General features: G+C 46.0%; 1 protein-coding gene across 4 annotated transcripts in view; it reads right to left on the bottom strand.

The window, feature by feature from the left end:
* LOC111263505 (uncharacterized) overlaps positions 1-24,086 on the bottom strand; it is a 57,355-nt gene extending 33,269 nt beyond the window's left edge. The window contains exons 1-2 of one of the 4 annotated variants that reach the window (XM_022838627.2): positions 21,580-24,086; positions 5,792-6,000 (exon numbers count right to left, since the gene is read on the bottom strand). In XM_022838627.2, the coding sequence (XP_022694362.1) occupies positions 5,792-5,945 (154 nt within the window). In that variant the 5' untranslated portion in view covers positions 5,946-6,000; positions 21,580-24,086. Of the gene's footprint in view, positions 1-5,791; positions 6,001-6,213; positions 6,781-6,802; positions 7,730-15,488; positions 15,508-21,579 lie in introns of those variants that run through there. The other 3 variants (XM_022838630.1, XM_022838629.2, XM_022838628.2) reach the window with 3 other exon arrangements.
* Positions 24,087-25,663: the final 1,577 nt, after the last annotated feature.

The raw sequence follows: 25,663 nt of genomic DNA, 5'->3' as shown, positions 1-25,663 counted from the left end.
ACACACACACACACACACACACACACACACACACACACACACACACACACACACACACACACACACACACACACACACACACACACACACACACACACACACACACACACACACACACACACACACACAAATACGCAGCCGCAGGCAGTGACCCAGCAGCGTAACTGGGCCTGGGTGCATCGTCAAAAGCTTGAATTCTTTACCCTCTATTTTCATCCTTGTTGTTTCTTTTTCGTAACAATTTTACGTCTCTGATGGACCGCTGCCGATTTTGCCGCTCAGCCTAACTGGTACGATGCTGCCCGATAATATCTTTCCAATCAAAAGCAGTTTCATAGACAGCAGCGCTAAGGGACAGATTAGAGTGGGTTAGTTCACGTTATTAAGCTTGCATTTGATCGCAATAGAACGACAATGGCAGCAACGAGCGAGAAATACAACTAGCGTTCCCTGGCATTCTTCTGGACCGGGTTATCATCGACCCATGCTGCCGCACCATTATCGGAAAACGGGGCTAACGAACCTGTGCTTGGTAAGACAAAAGGAAAAAGGCAGCTAAAATAAAGCAAAGGATTGTTCCAAAGCGTTCACGTTTCTAACGACTTCTACCCACGCTGTGGAGAAGCTTTCCGATCGACGGATAACGAATTAAAGCTATGCTAAACGTGCTAAGTTCTGAAAAAATCGACACAATCACCCGCTTTATAGAGAATCGATGATTTAGATTTCTTATGGTAGCCAAAAAACAACGTCTGGTGTGTTCGTGTTCGATGTAATATAAGGGAGATGCGATATACACACACACACACCATTTCCGTATCATATTATTCAATCCAAATCTCGATGTCGTAATACTGTGAGCATTCCTGTGAGACTCAGCAACAAAAATGTAAATCACCGAGGCAGATGGTTATAATAGAACAGGTGTGGCTATGGCCTGCATGCCTGCCTACCTGCCCGCCTTTATAAGGTTTATATATGCCCCTAATGAATCTGCGTGCGTCCGCATAGCTCTGGTACGCTGTATTTTATTCTTGGAATATGTCAAGACAAGCAAGCAGTTGGCCGGCCGGCAGTTAAACAAGTGATGACGCGTTTACGGGACCTTTCCTAGCAACAAAAGCTACCGACTTGTTTGCTACCCTGCACTTTCACTAGCAGGCTCTTATTAGGACTCTGCATGCATTTTGCCATTGTTTAGTACCTTGTTGTTTCATCGACATTCTGCGAAGTCTTCAAACCACATCATCCATTGCCATCTATTGTTTGTTCATGAGCTGGCAAATATATTTTAAATTGACGGTCAATGTTTTCTGACGAACCATGAATTAGTATCGATGGCGCAGATGATTGAAGATGCGGTGTGTACAACGACAGACAAGGCAAGGCGTCTATACTGACTCCGCGATGATTACGGTTAATGAAACAGACACGCTCTCGCTGTTAGCGTCCAAAGTAGCTTGCAGTGATACACTTGTACCGCTACATGTACTTATGTACGAAAAGGCAGACGGCGAGGCCAGACCAACGATAACTCCTTTCCACAAAACGAAATCGTTTTTTGCTTCACGTTTCTTTCTTTTGACCTGATTAGAAAATGTTCGACGTTGCTCTTCCTCATCGGGCACCCGTCGCCTCCAGCTGATCCTCCTCGTTCTATAAGCAATGCACACGCAACCTTCTCTCACAAATGACTCAGTAGCATTTTCGTTTTCTTTTTCCGGTTATTTTTTTCTCTGTATTTCGGCAAACTACCAGCTTCTCGAACGCGATGTGCTACGCGTTGTTGTTGTTGTTGTTATATCGCTAATTATAGCATACAAACTCACATGCCGCGAGGAGAACGACGACCAGGATCACATTTGTAGCTGGCAGCGTGGAACGACCGTGTTGGCGGCTGTGACTGTCGTTCAAGTAGGGACAATCCCAGTTGGCAATCAAACTACGCCGCGACAATCAGTAGAATCCCTTCTACGACGATCGCGGCCACTACGAGCTGTGGTAGCAGCTACAGTTAAAGTATAGCAGGCCATTAGTTACTGTTCCACGACTGCCTAGACCCTCTTTTACCTAACCTATATTTTTGCCTGCCTGTCTGTCCATTCGCACTGCTGCTGTTCCTCATACCAGTATATATAGCAGAGTAGACCGCCGTCGGCTTATTTGTTTGTTTATCGATATGTCTACCCGTTCTCTCAGTTGTCCCGACTACGGCCGTTCTACGTTCGAACAAACATCTGACAGTTTACATTTGGAGCTTTGAGTTGTTTCAGCGTTCTACACTGGCGGAGGTCGCCGCAAAGTTGCTAGTTCGTTTACTACCACGCACAACTACTCATAGTCTCTTTCTTTGGATCAAATTCTTCTTCCTGAATAGGAAGTCGGTGGACGGCGCGTGTTGCATAGCCGCAGACGCACAGCCACAGCAAGTCAGCCCAAAAACCGCGACAGCCCATTACAATGTGAAAACGTCGTGCACGTACCATGTAGATACGGAACGAACCAGACGCTGTAGAGTCTCATAATGTCCCAATATATTAACACTCATGTGGTCTTTCATACGCGGAGACAGAGATGCGTCCGATCTCATTATCGTCAATGTCGTTTGCTATGCTGTTGTTCGTTGTCGTGGCTCACGCTAATGATACGACGACCACTGCTGCATTCGTAGCGGTCGTTGCAAGAACCAGCAGTCAGGCCGACCTAAGCCGTCCAACCCAGCCACAGCTCAGGCTATTGCACCAGCGACTTAAAAAGCCCTGTAGCAGTCTATAAAGGCAGCAGAGTGATTTGGCTGCCAGTCGTAGGAGTGGCAGCCATCCGTAGTTTAACTACGATCTCGTTGCGACGGTTATGATCCCAATGGTGGCCTAACGCTATATGCGGCTAAAATAACCAGTGTCAGCCGCGACTGCCGAAGCTGACCAAATCCACTGTAACCTCTGGCAAGCAAGGACGTGCCTCGCGCCAGGATGACCGGCGTTGCAGCAAACGCTGGCTGGCGGGTCGTCAGTGGAACTGGACAGACGAGCAAACTACAGTGGAGCCTCAAACTGGCGCGTCCAATCAGGCGCTTGAATGTCGCCGGTTAGCCTTTGCGGTGACTGATACTTGAGTTAGCGATAAACACGTGGCGTAAAGGGGCACTCGCAAGACCCTGTTTTGCCTACAAAGCCTTTTGCCCACAGTCATGCTCAATCTTCCCTGCAGAAACTCCTTGACTTCTACGATTAGATGTTCAGTGAACACATGCACTTTGCCGCTGGCAGCTGCTGTATTTCATCCTATTATTTGGTGTCGTTCTACCGCAATAAGAAGCAAAAACTGTTTCAAAGGCCATTTGATTAAAAAAAGACTTAAGGCAAGTTTCAATGCATGTAGTACCAAGTCAACGCCGCGACTGCTGGCGCACAAGTATAAATTCATCAAGTATCGTACCGGTCGATCAAAGATCTTCCCACGCCGTTAGAAGCAGCACCAGCTCAAAAGCAATAGTCACTGATTCTAAATGGAAAGAAACCATTTGTTTGCCCCAGTCTAGAATTGACGAACTGCTGGTAACGAAAACTATAAAAAAAAAATATGCCGGCGACGATGCATTGTTCGTAACCAGCTCGAGGCTATAGATTTACGAACACGGCGTCGGAGTGACGAGCGAAATATCTGGAAAAAAAATGGAACAAGCATCAACTATGTGCTCTGAAATAACATGTGCACACTGATAAATAACGGCACTAAGAGCGAAGGTCACCGTGGTCTGCCTAACTCAGATCATGTCAACTGACCCCCGCGCAAGCGTCTTCCGAGATTCCACTGCGCTACTTAATTTTTGTTAGAAATTTGAATACGTTTTGTTAACTATTTGTGGACCCGCGAATTCACCTACATAATATGTATCCGAATGATACACGCATGTCACCATTACAAGATTGGCGCTATACAAACAAGGCGCTCGTTTGTTGCTGATCCGTCAACTTATGAGCATTTGGTACTATTATTAGCGATTCCCCGAACGGAATATGCAATTGGACAACCACGGAAACGCTAACGATAACAAGAAAGGCATAAAACATGGGTTTCACTTAGTACCTTTTCTCTGTTATTGTTTATGCTGACTGGCCCGTCGGCAACACGACGAATCGATGAACGTCAAGACTTGCCGACCGTGGCAATATGACTCAAAGCCGTCAAGGTAAAAAACCGTAGCCCGCGCATCGCGTGATAGCAGCCGCGACGATGATGACTTTTCACTTAATTGCTGGTTACTTTTCCGTGGCCCTTCACCTGTCGTTCCCTTGCCGCCCGTAGCTGGCAACTCCATTTCTTGGCAATACTTCTTACCGCCCAACGAGTAACAAAAATAACATGACTGAATCGAGGTGAACAACAGCACAATCCGCTTCGCCCGCCCCACCATCTTTGCCTGTCCGCCATCGTTATCCTCGAGATTTGCCCGTTCGCTTCGGCCTGGCTTCGTTTCGATCGGCTTACCCCGTAGCTGTCAGCTATCTATTGCCCCATCGGCGCAACAGTCAGCACACACCGAATGCGTCACCAGCAGTAGCAAGTTCACTGTTTCGCCTGCCTTTGCCGCGTTGTATTACGCGGCACTCGTACATCTAAATACGAGTAGCGATGGCGTCGGCAACGACGATGACGTTAGAAAACGCCAGCTTTCCTCTCTAGCGAGAACAAAGACGGCAGTAATAGCACAGCAGTGGTATCATCAGCCAGCTGAATAGCATCGAAAGTGCTACCAACAACGACCAACACCATCTTACTGCAGCCCAACTCGATCAGCCCAACGATGTAGAAAAAAAAACGTGGATGTACGTATGTACTATGTAAGTGCTTGTTGTATGCGTTTCGCGAATCATTCCGATCTGTTTGTTCAAGGTTCGAACGTTTCTATCCATCCAGCTGGTTAAAAGCCGTGACGGTAGTCACAGCAGTCCGACACAGCGTGAACAAACGGCCGAAGTAGATAGCGAGAACAGCGGCTGTGGCAGTAACGACGTTCAGTCGTTACGAGTATCCTAGCGAGCAAATAAGTAAACCGAACCATAGTGCACAAATAGAGCTTGTAGCCTTTGAGGTCTTCGTTTGTGTCATCGACCCCCTCGTATGAACAGTTGCAAGAATAGACTTATGATATAACGTCCTCGGTTAGTAGAAAGCTAAATCACTTAACAGAGTCAGACGACTGGTACGATATGTGTGGGTGCGCGCTTATACTGCCATGCGTCTCTGTGGCGTAGATTCTCAATCTATTAGAAGTCTCTCATATTTGATGGTGGTAGCTGACGCTCATCTATTCGGTTCTTTTTCACGTCATGTAGCGTGCTCCAGGCTTGATTCATTCTCATTAGCATGCTTTGTCGAACAAAGCAGATGAATATGTGTATCCGTAAAGTGAACAGCACCGAGAGGATTCATTCAACTACTGACACGCAGATACACGCCTACACATCAATACACGCACACAGCAGTATAACGAGAGCTATATATATGGATTCGCAGGTGTTTCATATATGTGCGGAAGCACACAAATTTTCATCGGTACCAGAGGAATCATTACCAATAATTATCGCACTGATTCAAATGGCTAATAACTCTGTCTTTCGAAACAATGCTATGACGTAATAACTTAGCCTTCGTCGTCAACATATATTTCATCGTTATTTACGTACGCGACCATAATCTGTTGGAATTTTAGAACCTACTGATTGATCTGCTTTGTTTTTTTATCTAACCTAGCAATCTAACCATTGAGGTTGCCGTTCGTACTTACCCTGCTTGCTGAAAATGCGGTTCTTAAGACCGAGCACTGTTTCTGTGCGGGGCACGCGCAGATGGAGCACCTGTCCAGAGATGGACTCGACCCTTAGCCGGATATCTTCGTCATTGTCGGCTGGGGCCGGGGGCACAGCAGAGCCACCCGACATCTTCGCACGTTTCGCCGGGAGCCGCACGGCGGACCCTGATTGAAGCTACGACCACCTGAAGTTATCAGCGAGAACGACACGTATTAGTCCCGTTCGGAATTCTGCATTTTGTAGCCCTGACTCGTCTGAACTACAATGTGTCACCAATTAGCGTTTAAATAGGCTTTGATTTGTAAGATAAAACAGTGTAACTATGGCGAACAGACTGTCCCTGTCTCAGCCCATTATAGGGCAAACAGCATTTGCGTTAGCTGATCAATAAACTTACCCGTTCTATCTTATGGAACGGAAAAAGGATTGTTTGCCTATTTATGTTTACATAAAACCAAACTCCACAGAGGACTGCACAAAAATGCCACTTTGCATTCACAAATTCTCACAACACACGAGTACTAGCAGTAAGAACACATCCACCAGCAGGCAGCGCCAGAGCAACAGATATAGTGCGATAACGCTGATGATCAAATCGGCGACGCTGACAATAGCCGACTGATTCTTTAAAGTAGCAAATTACTTCTGTTTCAGTATAACAGAAATCCTACGTATATACGCTACTATTCTGTTGGCATTTATCTATGTTTTCCTCATGAATATCATCATTACTCTAATAAGCGCTGAAGGCGCGATCTCGTCGGTTTCTGGCCCGCTGCACTGTTGGCCACAATGCACGACGCTGCACGGGATGTTCGCGATCTCCCCCTCTTGAGGCGATTGCAAGGAAACAACAGACGGCATTACAAGCAGAAAGAAATGCACACAGATTATCCAGGCCGACAGATACAGAGAGAATGTACGTGGTTTCTTAGCATCGATTGCGTCGCGTTCAGTTGTGTTGTACCCCCTGGTGTCCTGCTTACTTGTCAGTGTCTGCTTTCGTCTCGACCCTCGGAACATTAGCCCCTACAGTGAGAAGAGCACCAGGTCAGCATAAATGTATGAATAGAACGGTGAAAGGTAGTTCTTGTACGCATCGTCGTATTCGAACTCCGCCCCTACCGCGGGCTGGCTGGTTGGCTTATAAGGCAGTTACTGTTACATAGGCACTTCTACAGTGACGAGGGCGCACACAGACTACTATCCACCATCTATGTATCCATTTCACTGAAACAGCGGACTAATTGCAGTCGTCATCGAGGCAATAGCAAGCAGCAACGGTAGCATCAGCGACGCGGCCGGAAGCGGCACAGTTTGTGCGAATACTTATTTTTTTTTACCAGCGTTGTCTATGCTGCCACAGCACCACTCCCGGCGGCCAGTACCCGTTAGCAAAAGCGGTTTTGATACCACGCTCGACTACGCCCGATGACAATGTCCACCACTGCGAGTAACTCTCCAGTGAGATCGCCGAAAAACAAAACATGAATGAGAACGAGATCTGGAATCGACACACGGAGTGTATCAGACGACACGTAGTAGCAATGGCAGAGATAATGGAGGGAGGGCCACCGCGAACGGCGAACACATCTAACGAATAGACGCGCGTCGTGAGAGGCCGTGGCCGATTGCGATAGTCGTGCTTGCACGAGCGCGACGAAAAACGAGAGTAGGGAAAAGGAAGGAGGATGAAAGCGAGCTGCAAGAGGAGGCGCAGGAGGAGGCCAAATGATCGACCGTAGGCCAAAGGCGGTGACGGCAGTGGCGATGGCAGCAGCAGAACGGCAAGTGATGGTAAAAAGCAGACGGAGGCCTTCGAGTAAGTGCCACAGCGCAAGTTGAATATGCGCTGCCAGATTGCATCGTAGTAGGCCCATCTCCGATTTCTGCTAGGTGCGGTGTCATTGCAAACGCAGCGCCAGCTAATGCTGCTTCTGACGCACCGCAACGGTACTTTGCTGAGCTGAATATAGGGAAGACACAAAGATGGTATGGTACGGCGTGGCACGAAAACAAACACCTGACAACGACTGCTGCCAATATGAAAAGAAAGGACTGCTGGACAGACGGACAGATGAATGAGAACGAATAACGGCACTTGTCATAATCCTCCCAATGATGGCTAACGTTTTTTGAGTTGAATAAAGGTCGATCTACGCTTAGCCGCATCGGTTTTGCTGCCGTTGCGACCGAAAATAACAGCGGGAACAAAGCTCTGTCGTGGCGTGCAGCCGGTCTCCTAATGGCTCTCGGCCTCAGCAAATGAACGTACCACCTATAACTGGCCATCAAACCCAACCCAGAAAGGAGTACTCGCGAGAATGTTTATTAGCCGCTGGTCTATGTTCGTCTGCTACTCTCTCTTTCAGGGTCGTTTCTCTTTTTCTGCAATATCATGGTACGATTGCACTATGAACGCAAATTAAATGTAATGAGACAGCCAGTAACATGTACATGGTAGTTATCAGGAGGGTGATCACCTTACAACATCTCACCCCCCAAAACGGCGCTTAAATACGGGTTTGTACAGTCAATATTTTCATGGGGTAATACATCATACCCCACTCGAACTGTCGGCAATTAGATATCTTACCTAGTCGTTAGGCTGTGCAAGCGTTTCCACACTTACTACGCTGCAGATTTGAATCACATAACTATGTACTTAGTGGAAATTCCGTTTAGTTCTCTATGTAGACACTCAGGGTGGCCTTTGCGTTTCCGAAAACGCGTAACAAATTATAAATTTACGACCAGGACAGATAGATTAGGAGCCCTAAGTGGAGCAGAAAGCAAACGATTCCAATTATTTGTATCGTCTTGATCCTGATGCGACTATGATGTCCTTATAGATAAAATTATAATTAATACACAAAGCTTCTGCGGCGTAGAAACGAACAACTGATCAGAAGAAACGTTACAAAACAGCTGATTAACTCAAACTTACTTTACTCCAAAACTAATTTCCCTAGCGAGAAATTGTGGTCAAACTTTTTGAAGCGCATATTACAAATTAATATGCTTATAAAATATGTTTGCCATTGATAGGTCGACAACTTTAAAAAGAAGATACATTCGTATTTTATCGATTATATATGAGCTTACATGCTACTTACACATGCGACATTAGCGCATATTGTGACGATACAATCTAGTTACAGGTTTCGCTTATAATAACATCAGTGAAGGCCATTTTGTATCCTTTACGTCTACCAACAGTCGACAAATACAGACACAAAGTACAGTAATCAGTACACACTTTCTTGGGTATGGTATGGTATGCGAATTTTAACATACAAGCGTTTTCGATACCAGCATGTATAGGCAGTGAAGATTTATAAAGGACAGCCTTTCGAAGCTGTGACTTACGGGACCAACGGCGAACTTGATTACAGAACATTTCATTTTAACGAAACAACGGCCACCAGCAAGAAGCGCCGTTAAGTGAATACCGAACCAAGTTGACAATCTCGACAAATTTAAGATAACGATAAACTTCCCATCCAACACGCTATAGACTTGAACCTATACAGGCATTTTCTCATGCGCAAAGGCTAGTAATATTGCCATAACAAGGAAGCTGCGAAAATCGCCAGTTGCCTATGAGTGGAAGTATCGGATAAACCCGAAGCATCAGCTCTCGTTTTGCAGAGTTCTAGCACACACAGTAGGCCGCTATGATCCTTAAAGGTACGGCGAACATATATATAATAACGTACCCTTTATTGAAACGGAAAAAAAACAACCATTTGGACCTTAAACAACGAGTTCAGTTCGATACACCTTCGTCTGAGACCTCTTAGTGGTTCTTGAGGTATGGGAGAGATTTCGAACAGATACTGATGCCGCGAGGGTTAGAGCTTGCTTTTTGTGAAACGTAGCGCGTTGTCAATTTAACGTCGATGGAACCTTGCCATCCACCATCGTCGATGAAAACATGAAGGGCTAACTTATGACAAACATTAAATACTGTATTCTGTGTTTTCCTGTATCTCTCTATAACTCTACAACGAATCGAATATAAATGTTTTGCTAAATACTGTGGCTGAAGTATGAAGACGTGCAAATGCTTCTGCTTCATTGCGAGATGTTTTGCATCACTCATTCAGCAAGGCGCAAACACACTTGACTTTTTTTGCTACGTCTCCGTAAATATCTCCATGAAAAGTAACTAAAGCTCACTAGCTTGATTGGATATATCCTCTTAAAAAATCTCTGACAAGTAGTAGTAGTAGTAGTTGTATTAGTATATATTGAGCTATTCTAGATATGGTGATATTTTACGCAGACAAAAATAAATCTAGCGTGTATTTTCCGATTGGTATCGACGACTAAGTGTGCCATTTTTTCTTGGCAGCTTTTCGTGTAGGATACTCGAAGCCAGTTAAACTTCAACATATAGATTCTATCAATTAGTTCGTTTCCATGAAGCTTAAAAAAAACAAATATTATTACCGTGAATTTAATTGGTGTAAAACGTGTTTTTCAAAAAAAAAACTTTTCTAGTCCGCGCTGCGTTCCTGGCTAACAAGACGGTTTTTTTTTGTTAAGCTTTGTTGTCTAGGTTTAGCTTGTACCCGCTTTAGTTCTCTCGTTTGCGCCCTATCGTTATTTCTTCGTAGCTGGGTCTGCTTGCGGCCGAAAGAATGACGCTACCATCTATGACACGTGGTTGTTTTTCGCTTGAGACTGCGACGGACGAGAATCGCACAGGCGAGACCAACAACGTCAAATCGCTTCTGGACAACCTGTTGCCACGATGACTCGAGCGTTTTGGCTGTAGTTTACTTAGCTGGCTGTTGTTTTTGGTAGCGGCTGCTATCCCGTCCGAACGACGCTGGACTATGGTGCACAGCGTCGAGATGGACACAAAGCTTCTCGTTTCGACGTACATGTGCGCCTCCATTAACGTCGGCGCTTATCCGTTCCTCCGTCCGGTCTACATTCTGAATCACTTCACGTTGTAGCGGTCCAGCAGGCGGTCGGTTGAACTTCAAGTTTAGCAGACCACCTATTTGTTCCATCAATCGGCGGGTCTATGCAGCGAGCGAGCGAGCTTGTCGTAATGGCGGCAGCGTTGCCACGATGCATTGATTTAGCCAAACGCTCCTTCACGTATGTTGCGATCGAAGCAAAAGTAAGAAAACGAACGACGACAAAACCGAGTCAAGAGAACATCTGCCGCATTAAAATAGCGAGCAACCGTGTGTTGATTGAAAAAGAGATAAAGGGGAGATAAATGGATAGAGAGAGAGAGAGAGAGAGAGAGAGAGAGAAAGGGGGGAGAAAGCTATAACTGATATGAGTACTAAAATAAATTATATAGAAAGTACTGATGGAAGGAAAATAGCAGTAAAACTTACTACCATATACTGTGTATCACTATTACGAGGAGGAAGACAAACATGCAGCCCCACTAGACGTCGTCGTTATAATAAAATAAAAACAGGTGTTCCAGTCGTCCGCTTACGTTAATGAGATATCATGTAGGCATTGCGTCAGCAGAGTTTGAAGGAAGGGTTAACAAAAGGAGCGCTATCGACTGGTAACATTTCCAATTCATAATCATCGCGACCCAGTTGAACAACAGTGGCTATTACCAATGTTGCTAAACCAATACGGAACGTCAAAGAAGGTAATACAATTGATTGATTATGGGACTCATTGATTACGGGATGCTCACTAGTATATGAATCCGCAGCAAAAGAGCCTATGTTAGAACAATTCACAAGCGATTCCAGGGAGATGTGTACGGTAAATAGAAGCATTTGCATGGGTTTACCACGCTGCAAAAAAGCTCGAAAAGGTAATAACTTTATAGACAATAACAGCTTGTTTCTGGAAGGAAAATTGTCGGCGCAATTTACTAAGAGCAGAAACAATGTATGGCAGGGAATTGTTAAGAGCTGCTGACGTTCAAACTTCATCTGAATTGGGTTAAACACATCTCGAATAGAGGTTAATGTGTAAGCACCGCTCAGATTGTGCCAAAAGACAAGTCTATACTGAGACGCTAGCCGGATGCGGCCATTATGTCTAGGTAATTAAATATAATAGAGCATGTAATGGTATAGAAATTAAATAACAAAAGAACTATAGATTACAAAATAATCACTGAAGATAAACTAAAACATTTCTACATTTAAAAATTAACCATTGTTGTAGCCGAGAACGCGTCAGTATGTTCTTAACTCAACAGAGTTGAAGAATGCTTCTCGGTAGTTCTTGCCTGCTCTGACCTTTTCCATGATCTATAGGCCTATGTGCCAAGATATATACATGGCACAACCGACTTCAACAGGACGGTGGCAGGACGAGAGGCAGCTTTCGTTCAAATTCGATTTACTCTTTTTAAAGAAGGCCGCCGTAGCACGATATTTTGTTAAGTGCTTTTCACAATATAATCCCTTAAGCAAAAGTCATATCACATGTTTTCGTAGAATTGCGTCCTACATTTATGCCTAACGACTTATTATACCTAGCCCAGCTAATGTGCACAGTTTTTGATAGTATTTATCATATATAAATAAAATGCTCAAGCAAGTTTGACAAATATTTTAAGAGAGGCTAACGATCAGGTAAGAAAACCTTCGCCTTACCCTAAAAATACCCTTAAAATATATTTATTTTAGCCAAATACGTTTTGTTTATCTAGGTGGCTGTACTGACCGCTTCGGCTATGCTTGGGAGGTAAGATCTGCAAATAGGTCAGCCTTTATAGTTATATATCTAATAATTATAAGTACCATGCACGTACAAAATAAATGAATCTTCTGTTATGCTGCCGTGTTTTTATATCCATATGCATATTCGTGCATAACTAAACTTCAGACAAGAAGCCTTGCAAAACCTTGTTTTTCGAAATATATTGAGAGCCACACACAGAAACATCCTTTTAACTTTAGTTAACAAAAATGCAGGAACAGCCAAAGGGCCTGAGAATTATAGTTTCAATGATGGCAACGGTGTAAATTTCGCTCTGCTTGTATCCTCTGCGTACTTCAATAACCTCATCTGGGATATGATCTGAGCGCGGTCGTCGTTTTAGAAAAACGCTCAATCGGAAATGCCTCCGCGCTTACCTGGGATGAAACGAACAAATGTGCCTTGTGTGCTAGTTGCTAATAAAATGAATGTCTTCAGCAAACTAAGTAAGGTCTCTACGCCTTTCTATCGTCATCCATAAAAGTTTGTTTCATATTACTATTACTCTATTCAGTTTGTCTTACTCGGCATACGTTTGGAGACGCAATTGCACTACACAGACGCCTGGTCTCTAAGAAAAATAGATATTTACCGGGCGGATTTATCAGATTAATTATTCAACGCGACTTGGTTCCTAGACGTATAAGAGGCCATAGAGGAAGAATAGCCTTCACGCCTCGAAAAGAGCCATCGTTGGTATGCTATATCACCCGATGTCTATACTTGACATTTGCTTTAGGTTGAGACGCAACTGCGGACGACGGTACTCGTACGTAAAGCGATGCCGATTTGGAATTGTGAGTCGAAAAGGATTGTTGCCGGTGGTGGAAAAAACGCGGGTGAGTGAGTTTGATATCATGAAGCCACCATGCTGTTACTGCGACTATGGATTGACGGTTGAGCCATTTGCATTGGGCTAATATTTACGTTTTGGTTGTATAGAGTACCCAGTCTGTTGTATGCGTACAGAGTCTAGGCAAAAGGTGCCTTGTGCCGCTGACAATAGGTAACAGCCAACAACAGTGAGCACATCACGTACAAAAAACGTTTGGCCACTCTAGACGCTGCGCACCTTTTTGGTGGTTATCACAGCTCTGTCGGCTATAAGCAATGACGAAAAGACGACGTCAGGCGGAGCACTGTCGCTCGGTCAGACAAAGCGGCCAGAGATGGGCCAAAGGGCCGGGGCCGTTGACCTGCCAGACCTCGTCGTAATCATCATTCGGAACATTGCCACAATCAGCATCATTACCAAGACCGGCACTAGGACATTAAAAACATGCACACACAGACAGCATAGCGTGAAAAGGTAGCACGGCTAGAATCATGATTTTTTTGGATCGTTAAAACGGTCGTTTCATCTACGCACGACTAACACGAGATTCGTCATAATCATAACGGTAGCCGAAAAAGACTATCGATCTGGAGAACGTGAAAAGAGAGAACGATTGAAAATAGACCAAACAGCTACTGATCACGGGATTACAGCTTTGAAGGCAATGGGATGAATAAGTGAATCAACATTTAACATTTGACGGTTATGCTGCGTGTATTGTACTAAGCGCGTAAAACTGTGCAATTCCAGCTAACGCCCAACTATCGCTCAAGCAACGATATTGTGTCAAGAAGGAAAATCCGATAACACTGTCCGCGTTACATGCTAACACATGAAACACTCCAGGCCACGTTGTGTAGTGATAGTAGTAGTTTGGGCAGCGTTATTCCGCTAGTTAAGCGACAATCATCAACGGGCAACACGAAACAAGATATTTTCTTCCTGCTGAGCGATGCCGATGCCCCTAACCATGGACCAATGAACAGCAACCTTTGATACTTTTAAAATAAACTACAGTTCTTCTAAAGCTGATGGTGGCAGCATAAAGGAACTATAGAAGTAAAAAGCGATAATGTTTATCCACTATCTGCCCGATACTGTATACATTAAGATAAAAGCCATTTTACGTCTAAAAGCAACAGAACTAGGTTGAAGCATGCTAAGTGCGGTCAGCACCTGCATGCGTAGCACTCACACCATTATCTTGTCATACAAACTCCGTGCTTTCATCGAGTCTTGTGAGAAAAAATATATAAAAATAATTAGGGCTGGCCTGGCTGGCTACCTCTAGTTAGCATATTTTTGGTTTATACACCTGTGTTCCCGTGATAATGCTGTGGTAACGTGTTTGTTTGCGTAAAAATACGTAGTGATCTTAAGTTTGAGACACAGTGTATACACCTTTCGTTCTGAAAGCTAGCTGCCTGGAACAACGCTTAGTACCAATAACGGACGTCAAATTCGAAACGCTTATCTGTGTATCTAAGTGTACTTGCATATGATTTTTTTTTTATTAATTTCTACCATTTGATGGCATGGTCCCTACAGTAACGCCGCTAACCGTCATCCTCATATTACAGTTGCTTTCGATAGTTAGCACAAACATATCCCTCTGCGTGCACTAACGTAAAAAAAATACTGTTTGGTCTAAAAAACGCATTTTGCAAAAAGATCCCTTAAAAAGCTAGCCCATTTCGGCCCCTTTTATTTCGAGCCGCCTATTAATGGCGTCCACTAGCACCTTTTCTATAGTAACAGTGGTAATGACCATAGTCAAGCAGGCAGGCATCAAATACCTTAAACTATATGTTTCGCCTAGAATTGTGTTCACTTCTTGCTATAACAAAATGCTATACACTGATTAGTGAGAGAAGTACATTGAGACGCGGATATCATAATGCCATTTAGCAACGGTGTATAAGTGGCGCTGTTATCTCTAAACGCGATATATAGATCTATATATAATCTCTACTTTCAGTATAATATATGGTAAACCCTTTATGTACAGGGTCTTCCTCGGAAAGCCAACAGTGGCTACCGTAAAGGAATATAGGTGTCAACCGGATATTCTAATTGGGCATGATATTTTGTGATATACGTATCACACTCCGCGTGGTAGGCTCAGCGCTTACCGTTCACGGTGTTATTCGGCTCCTGCTAAAGCAAATAAAGACGAGATTAGTATATTTTTGGCGGAAATAGAAGTATACCGAAAAGAATATGTCGTAAGAATACCTATCAATGTCTGTATTCATGTACTTTCACTCATTCATTCACATATATAATGATAGTCTGCACATCCATATACGTCTTCTAGTCTATAATAACGTATAATGAAAAGCACTCCAGGGAAAAGTCTCACGAAGCTGGATGGAAGGACGCTTTCGTCGTTTTTAAGTACAATACGGGAAACACAACCCAGGGAAGTCACCAAGAGCGCGGCAATGTTCTACGGTCAGAGAAATTATCCTATAAAAGACGGGTGAAATTTGAGCGTTAACCTTTCGAACATGCCACTTATTTCCTATTATTTTCTACGTGCTATGTGTACTAAGAAAATCTAGTAAATTTTAAAAGCTTCCGCGTATGCCTGAGTAGAGACCCGCGATGGTATGAATGCGGTGGAGATCACTAGAGAGCAGCGGCACGACGCAAGCTTGATATTACTTGTCCGTTTACTTTTGTAGCGCAAAACAGAGGTTGTCACCACCGCCATCGCCGGAAAAAACTACCACGACCCGTTAGGTACCAAGGTTATCCAATGCGTCCGTATACGCAACGGCAGTATGTACCAGTATCTGGCCGTACCGTAAAACAGTACCATGCAATTAAGAACTGAGGAGAAGGATTCGTTTCCATCCTGAAACCATTTCATCAAGCAACATCTCAGCCATGCTTGGATTTTTCGAGTATCCTGTTAATTCGTGAACTTTGCCCTCTGTAGTTATCTATCGCCATGGTTATGTTTGCCAGGGCGTAAATAAGATGCTCCTTTTCTTTGCCTAGGCCTATTTTATTTGTCATTTTAATTAATTCTTGGCAGGAGTTTCATTAGCAAGCAAGCAAACAATTAAATTACCGGCAAGGACACACCGCGCAGTACAGCTAGGCAACAATTATTAGAAAAAGACCTACTTCTAAATTGAAAACGTTTTAACTTCTTCGGTAAGTTGGCAGCTGTCGGCGGTTGTCTGGACTGACGAGAACAGTGACAGCATACTATGCGATGGTTTTCTCCATTAAATACTGCAGCTTCAAGCAATTGACGGACGATGAACACTGAGTGAAGAAGCAACAAATCGGAGCACTAGCTGCCTTTAAGATACAACATTTAAATAAGGACTGCGCGAAATGGATAGCACATAAATGAACAAAACAGACAGGCTTACACCGTGAGGTAAACTGTCTACTCATGTTATTGCTGCAGAGCTCAACGTCGTGTCGCCGCATTCAGCCTTGTCGTCATACTGCATAACCGATGCTGTTGTTCTAGTGAGCTCGTGGTGGCCGTTCGCTCAACTGAGTAGCCAGTTGCTGATGTTAATTCTCGGCAGAGGTAACGGCCGCGCCGGCGGCGATTCGTTCGATTGGATGGCTACGCCAGCGGTAAGAGTAGCAATAATATGATGGCCGACGCTAGCAGCGCTTGATTGCTATTGCAATTAATGTGGCTAACGCGACAGCAGCGGCAACAGGCTATGCTCGCTTGCTCGTTTTCTTGTTAGATGTCTGACTCGACAGCCGCAATTCATTCGAAGACTACGACGACATTGGCTCCATCCATTCGTTCCGTCTATGCCGCCCGTTCCTGTTGCTATAGCAACAGCTGACATTCGCCACGGGGCTGCAGCTACAACAGGGCCACTGGCGGCAGTCGAGAGCGGACTGTCGCTTCGCTGCGGCCGGGCACGACGGCGGCGTCGACGTTTGGTGAACTAGTTGTCGACTGCCATTGCTACAGTTGTTCATTTGCCGTTTGCAACTACTGCCGCGGTCGTGATTGCCGTCCGGAGTGGACCCGGAGACATTTTTCAACTCAAGGTAACGATACATTTAGCTGGCGGTTGATGCCTTTGCCATTACCTCGATCGCGTTTTGCCAGCAGCAATAGCGAACGCAGCCATGGCACCAGTGATATTCAGCTAGCCGCAAGCCAGCCAGCCAGCCAGTCAGCTAGCCAGTTACCCATCATTATTAAACGCAAATATCCATACATCTATCGAGCCATAAAGCCAACCAAGCAAGCGTACTAGCAGTGAGTCCTGCCAGCCAAGCCAGGTAGGAAGCCATATATCAGTTAGTCATCTATCCAGGCAGCAGCTGTCTATTACCGGAGCAGACAAATGATAAAGCGGGTGGTAAGCCCTGCAACAGCGAGTGTCTTTGGTGATGGTAGCGGCGGCGGCGGCAGAGGTCTGACACCAAAAGGAGCCCGCTATCCCAGCGGCGACAAGAACAACAAGCAACAGCAAAGCCGAGAGGAGATCGTCGAATAGCAGTAACACAAACAAACCGTGGTGAAACACACGATCAGAACAACAGAAGCGGCTTTAGCAACAGAGACTACAAAAACAGAAGCAGAACAGTACCAGATTTGCTACAGCTGTTATCGTTGTCGCAGTTGTTGATAACGGTAGACTAGAAATACGCCGGTGAAAGCAGCCGAGAAAAACAGCCTGTTCTTGTCAGACGAAACAGACCAGCACGAACGATGGCGGCAGCTAAATCAAGGTGGCAAGGCCACCTCAATAACACCGACGGTAGTAGCAGCGGCAGCTATTGACTATGAAGATATTCCTACTGAAGTACTTCCTTGTCACTACTATAATGAATAGCTATTATAATTAATACTAAATAGCAGATCCGCATTAAACAGGCGCAATAGAGATCACGCTATAAACACTGGATTTACATAGTAAAATTGGCTAATTTATAGAAGCCTACGTGCTATTGTATTCACGTTTCGCTGGCAGATGTTAAGTTTCATGAATCAAATCTATCGAGTTCATATCAATCACAGAATAGATTACACTCGTGCTTTTTGCAGCGGCAAACATATGGACGTACCGTACGAAGCTGATCTGGAAATGACAAAGCTAATGTATAACAAAAAAAAATTTCTGTCTGTAAAATTACATATTTTACAGACTGGACGTAGCACTAGTGCTTTCGAATATTATATTGTTATCACTACCCATCTAAATCATACGTTTTATGGTTATCTGCATTAGCTCTTGATTATCAACTAAAGGCGTATAATATCGCCCAGTAACCTATCTCTTCCACGCGCTAGCTTCATAGAATGATTCAGGCATGATCGAATATATATACATTCAATCCCTGTGCGCTACCATTTCTAGCTGCACGACATCGTCATCTAAAAGCTAAAGTATCTCCTCGTTCTGGCCGACAACACTTAGCCGAGCGATGATTGGACCGCAGAGAAAGCCCTCCGACGAAGAAGATATTGTACTACTATAACGCGAAGTCTCTTTCTCCCAGGACTGCTGTCTTTCCTGCTGACGCTCGCTGTTCGTGAAGGCTGATGGCCTGATATAAAGGTCTCCGTCCTTTCACCGTAACATCGCGGCAGGGCACAGGAAAATTATCATTGGCAAGACCAGGCCTTTACAGTTCCATCGTGAAGAAATCGCGATATCCTGCGCCTCAGTTTCATGCACTACTCATAAAACAACACACCCTAATGAACAGTCAAGATAGTAGAAACGGAAGTGTCGTCATTCCAGGTACGCTGGAGCTCTTTACTCGTTCATCTACATGTTCGTACCTAACCAAATCCCAACGAACTTAGAACACGTGTTTTATATGGTTACATATCTAATTACGTTGGACAAGGCCACAACTGGCCAAGATGGCGCCGATCGCCCAAATTCAGACGACATCCACGCTCTAAGAATGAAGAAGTAGTTAATTGCTGGGCTGCATTGTTCATATTCGACTGCTACCTGGTCGTCTGTTGTGTAGCAACATCGGTGCCCAACGCACTTCGGACATAGTAGCTCACCTCGAAAGCGAACGCCAGAAAAGCAGCCGTCGCAGTAAAAACAACGATAACAGCATCTGCTTAAGATCAGGTATGGGACGGGCTAGCTAGCTAGCTAACTGCACACAGAATACGCGTCTGATATCAACGTTTTCGCATTGATCGTGAAGGCAACAGTTTCAGTCACACGGTGCTGCTACCATTAGTTGGTCTCGTAGTTCCGCATAAACTGTGCCCCTGCCAATTTTGTTATTATCTGTTATCGGCACAATATTTGTCTGTGCTATTTCGAAGTATGTGTGTGCATAATAGGTGCACAGTAGAATGGCGAACAATGGATGGTTGATCGTTCACCATCGTAGTACCATACAGCAGCAGAAAGTGAGGGCTGGGAGGATATTCGATGCGGCGATAGAATACTTACAGGGTAGCGGCCTTCATACTGTTATGAGTGAGCTATTGCATTCAGTTGAGTAGCTGCTTGCTAATGCTCCAATGAGGTGGATGACCATCAACCTAGCTTAGCCCAACGCAGTGTCAGAGCTATAGAAGAGACAAACTACGGGAACATACCTACGTGTGTCGTTGCAAAACTAATGCTGTAGACCCAAAGTGAGGGTTAGTTAATTCAACTAAGACCTGAAAGGTGTACGCGGATTCCTTCACATAAGAAGTTAGAGATCAAGTAAAATGCAGAGAAATACCGACCCTACGTACACGAGTGGAAATCATGTGATTGGAGCCCGCTTTTCCTAGTCACATAGTCTATTTATTATTATTAGTATTAATCTAGTCAAAACACGTAAATCCCCGTCATTCTTCTTATGAATATGTATCCGGTTTTTCTATAAGACTTACAACCAGGGAAATTTTGAAAAGCTGCGATATCTAAACAGAAAAAAATCATCGACTGACTCTACTGCTTCAGAGTAGCAGCAAAGATCTCACTCACGTTTCACGAGACTCAGACAAGTCTCACACACCTTACTCCTCGACCCATCGTTTTACTTTGGATACAATGAGAAAGAGATGGAAACCAAACACGGGAGAAACGACGGAGCGAGTCGCTAGGTAACAATTGCCTAAACGGACTATTTATTACTGATTAGCGATTTCTCGCCATGCTTATCCTCCCACTAAGGCTGTGAGAAATTAAGTGATATGACTGCCGTGCGTCGTCGTCTGCGTTTCCCCCGTTTCCAGCCAACTACCATGCATTTTTTTGAATTTCATTCATACCCCCTTATATCTCCAGCCTCCGTTGTTACAGAAATCGCGCTTTCCTATTTATTAGTCCCGTGTATCTATCTATCCGCTTGTTCCTATGTCCCGTGTGAGTGCTCGTCTTCATTCTCGTTGTCGGCCTCATCGTCATCATCATCAGCATCAGCAACAACAAAAACGACGTAGTAGGGCCTCTTACTTGCGTTTGCTACTACAGCTACGGCCGTTCTAGCAGCAGCGCAAAAGGGCCCCTAGCTATCAAAATCACCACCACTATAAGCACAATGCACACGAATACGCATAGCAGGAAAGGTAACTGGTCTACCGCTACTACAGGCTTCCATCCACGGCGGCCGTTCCCCTCTACAGCCCTCTATCGCCTCCAATAGCTGACTGATAGATAGGCACAGTACCAACACAGCTATAGCAGACAGCAGCAGTAACAGCAGCAGCAGCAGCAGCGGCAGTAGCAGCAGCAGTAGCAGGAGGAGGATGATGTGATTGCCAATGCTGCTATCAGTGAGTTCCTGTTCGCATCAGCGCTATGACAGAGCACAGCGACAAAAGTACTGAGAACAGCAGACAACTAGCACAGCAGCAAGCTAAGGCAGAAAACAACCACCGTAGACAAACAGAGCTGATTGTCTCGCTGACTCTCGGCACTTCTCTCGCTCTCTCTATCTCCTAGCATTACTGTCGGTGCTGGCGGATGCTGTGGTTAGCACAGGCGGCGGCAGCAGCAGCATCAGGATGGAAATTCGATCTGCCGCTATTGCTGGCTAGGCCCTGGTTTATAACCTCCGCCACTACTGCTACTGCGTCCATGAAATTTCTCCGCGGCCAGCAGTAGTTGCAATATTGAAACAAAGCCAGTACATCGATTCTGTACCACAGTCAATACTCCGAACAGCCCTCCTAGAACTGTCCTTAACAACCACTCTACACACTAACAATTGCGTGGATTTGTTCCTTTGACCAGTTAAAGCTAAACTTACCTTAAAACTTCGTCTACGGTCTCTCCGGGTGTCCGCTCAGCTATTGCTGAGAGGTCAGCTTGCGCAGCACGTCGCGTACATCCAACTGCTGGCAGACTGGATCCTCACACTGGTCTTCACACTCGCGTGGTATATATAAGCACTCGTCGCTTTCGCGCTTTTAATGGCTTACTAAACAAAACTCACTAGGCGTTTTGTGTTTTCTTTCTTTGTACATATAATTTCCCCAGCACGGGGCACTCACACCAACACACTTTTTTCTAATTAAAGATAACAAGAAACAGACAAGACAATATCGATAGATATCTAGACGACACGATGGCGTCTAAGGAAATCCTCTAGCTGTTCGCTGTAAGGCTGCACGTACAGTTGTAGTCCTATAATGTGGACTATTCCTCAATGCTATAGGGCACCACACACACGCACACAGCACTCCTTCGACCAGCACGACGATCAACAACCAGGGAGGGAATAGGGCACACCCGTTTTCTTTCCCAGACACACTTCAACGAGGTTTCTTCTCGTTACTATGAGCGCATGACTTAACAAATAATAGCTCTTCTATATGAATCGAATAACACCAGCACTCGTCTTCTTTCACCTTTGCCAACTTTCGTGTTCCTTTTGAGTAAGGTATAGAACGTTTTCACAGCATATTACTATTACGGCGACGCACAGCACGATATTAAATACATTCACTTCCTATGACCAACGTCGAATCAGTGCCGATACAGTGATACGGTGATGGCCGAGCAGATAGCGCCACCCCAAACTTACGCGGATCGTCGTCGACGACGACAAACACTCACAGCAGCTCTTCCTGATTGGACCATCATACGATCACACCAGCGACACGAATCGCGACGACGTTGACGATACGACCACTACACAAACGGACGGACGAACAAACAAACTATGCTGATACCAGCACCGCGGCCACCGCAAATAGAATCACCATTAACCGTCGGCTATTAAATGTTGAGATTGTTGCAAGTAACAACGGCAGCTAGAGCTGCGGCTGGTGCTGCTGCTGCTGTTAGGTTACTAGTCATAGAAATAGAGTCGATTATTCTACCGCTTTGATGCGTAGTTGGCTACTTGTCGGCAGGTTAGGTTGTAGCTGGCACTCGGTCACCGTTTGTTCGCTGTCGTTTTACAGAACTAACCGGCGGCGCCCACAGAGTTGGATAAAGTGCGCCTAGCCTTGCGTACGCTAGTAATGTTTGTTAGAACTATCGAGAGAAACCGCGAAGCAACTCGCTAAAACAACTAACCCGATGATGACGATGATAGCAGAACCAGCCGAATCGCTTATACAACCCGGTGGCGACGGTACCAGCTCGCACACCACAAATAGATAAGTAGAACGACCAATATAGCGCGCTTCGATATGATTATGGTGACGGTATGGTCAACGTCGTTATTGATGGTCCGAGTACTAGTGTTATATCGTTCATCTGACGCTCAGATGGGTTGGCTAACTTTATACTACGTTAAGACTAGCAGTAGCACCAATATTCGTAGGGTTTAAAAATTACTCGAATCGTCGTTGTCGATGATGCGACGGACAGGAGGAAACCTGCTGCTGCTGCCTGCAGTGACGCACTTACTGACGAGTGCTGTTGATTTTGGTCCTGGTGATCCTGGTAGCTAACAACGGCACGCAAGCAGCTAGGCGTCAAAATCGTTCTGAATCTCTAGCAATAGAGGTGACGAACGCTGCCCTTTTCGTTGCTGTATATAACACGAATCGTCTCCCTCAATATCGTTGTGGTTGTAGAAAAATCCCCACACATACACCTACACATGCACGCACGCACGCACGCAAGCAGGCAGGCACGCACGCACGGCAGGCAATTTGGGAGGAGCACCAGTCACTCGTTTGTCGAAAAGAGGCTCCGCTCCAACTTGGAAACGCCAGCTAGCATAGACATTCACGCACAGAGGATAAGACTTACTCGGTCTTTGCTGCAAGACGACAGTAACGGCGAGCGAGAAGCCAGCTGCTCAGCGACTCAGTAAACCAACGAAGCAGCTCTCGCAGATGGACTAGTCACCAGCCAAAGCTCGTAGTGGTTGTAACAGCAGCAGCAGCTTTTAGCTAGCTCACAGCCATTTTGCTGCAGGTTCATCGGTGATAGCTGTGGATGCTGCTGCTGCTTCTTCGATGGCTGGTTCCTGCCGTTTGTGATGGCGAGTAACGACGCCGACGTCGTCGTTGTCGTCTAAATCTGGCAACGGCGACAACGACGACGACCTGAAGTGAGTCACTCTAGTCGAAGGAAGCAACAGCAGCAGCAACAGCAGCAGCAGCGGGATGCGGTAGGGCGGGCGGGCGATCGGTCGGGCGGACGGACGGATGTTCGCTTGTCGCTGCTGCTTCTATTGCGCTGGGCCAGGCCGAACCACCCTACCGTCAGCTACCATCACCAGGAAGATACTCATTCACCAGCTAACAGACCAAGCAAGCAACTGCTGACTGATCCTCGCCCGCTGCTGGTTCCACTCGTCATCGTCGTCGCCGCCACCGCCGCCGCCGCCGCCGCCACTGCCGCCGCCGCCGCCGCCGTCGTCGTTGTCGCTATTCACTCGCTCTTTACTGGCTCTTTGCTGCTGTTACTGCTGGCTCAGTACGGTACCGTCGTTTGCCTTACTTCGCCTTTGCCTCTTTGCCGCTGCTGCTGCCACCACTCATAGCCTTAGACGGCGACAGCCAAACTTGCAGCTACAGGCTACATCACACCACAGCAGCCGCTAGACGGACCCACAGACAGACAGAGAGGCAGATAGACAGCAGCAGCTTTTCCTACACAGGAAACGGCACACCGAGACGTCGACGATGGCCACAACAGCAGCAGCACCACAACACAGCCGCAGCAGACAGCCAGCGACGGTCCTATGGTCCACCGCCGCGCCGGCCGCAACAGCAGCACTCACACTCCGCTGAATGGATGGCTGACTGACGGCTCGCTCCCTCCCTTCCCACCACTAACAGTTCTATGCCGCCACAGGCAACGCTGGCGAGCACTGTCTGACGACTATAGAGGAGACAGCGGCAGCAAAAGAAAGAAGGGTAGCGGTGGCGGTAACGGCTGCAGCAGCAGGCGGCAGACGGGCGACGGACGTAGAAGTGGCGTTCCCAGCAGCGGCAGTAGTCCACGCAGGGTTGCCGAGAAAAATTATAGTAAGATGTAATCTTGATAATAGCAAGCAGCAGCAGTAGCTGGAGGAGCTGTAGAGCGTCGCAGTTCGTCGTTGCTTGTTCACTGATCAGAGCTATGGGCTAACTCGTTCGTTGGCTACTGGATGGCCGCTAATACCCTATAACTGTTGCTGCTGCTGCTGATGTTCATGTTACTGGTCGGCGGCAGGCAGCGGTGGCCGCTGCTGCAAACGGCTCGGCCAGGCCAGCGGAGGCGAGGCCGCTTGGGAAAGGGCCATTCGTTCACTACCAACGTCAAGGACTAATGGCTCGACCCGGTCTATCTGTCTATCGATAATTGTTCACTGGTTTGCTGGGCTCGGCCGTTGGTCCTTTCTGTCTACTTATCTGTGTGTCTTTTTTTCACTATACTCGTCATTTGCCCTGCCGTCGCCGCTGCTGCTGTATCTGTCGTCGCTGACCGGCACGATGGACGACTGTCTGATCCGATACGTATGCTCCAACCTCACACTCAAATTAGCAGGCAAACACGTCACCCATTACACCAGCACGGGGACCTGGTAAGCTTGAGAAACATGTGGTGGACTTGAACCTGCACGTCTTCTGCTGGAAGCCAGCCGTCGGATAGAACGCCTAGAGCAATACCAAGCGCAAAACTCGGAAAAACTTAGCCCTACATTCTTGCACTCTCGATTTCTGCCAGTCAGCACCGTTATGTACTGGTAAGATATTATGAATGTGTTGATACACATAAATGCCTGGCTGGCTAATTAGTTGGGTAGCTCCGCTGATGCAAAGCCGACACACTGATTCTGGCCTGAATGAAGTTGCTAAGGCACTTACATCGCCTAGCGGCGGATCATGCAGTCTCGCGCACTTATTTTCGCACGCTAAAGTAAGACAGTTATAAAGAAACGAGTC

This window comes from Varroa jacobsoni, unplaced genomic scaffold, assembly GCF_002532875.2.
Source record: "Varroa jacobsoni isolate VJ856 unplaced genomic scaffold, vjacob_1.0 scaffold_772, whole genome shotgun sequence".
NCBI lineage: Eukaryota > Metazoa > Arthropoda > Arachnida > Mesostigmata > Varroidae > Varroa > Varroa jacobsoni.
Note: the sequence above shows the minus strand (reverse complement) of the source record. Positions and strands in the feature narration are given on the sequence as shown.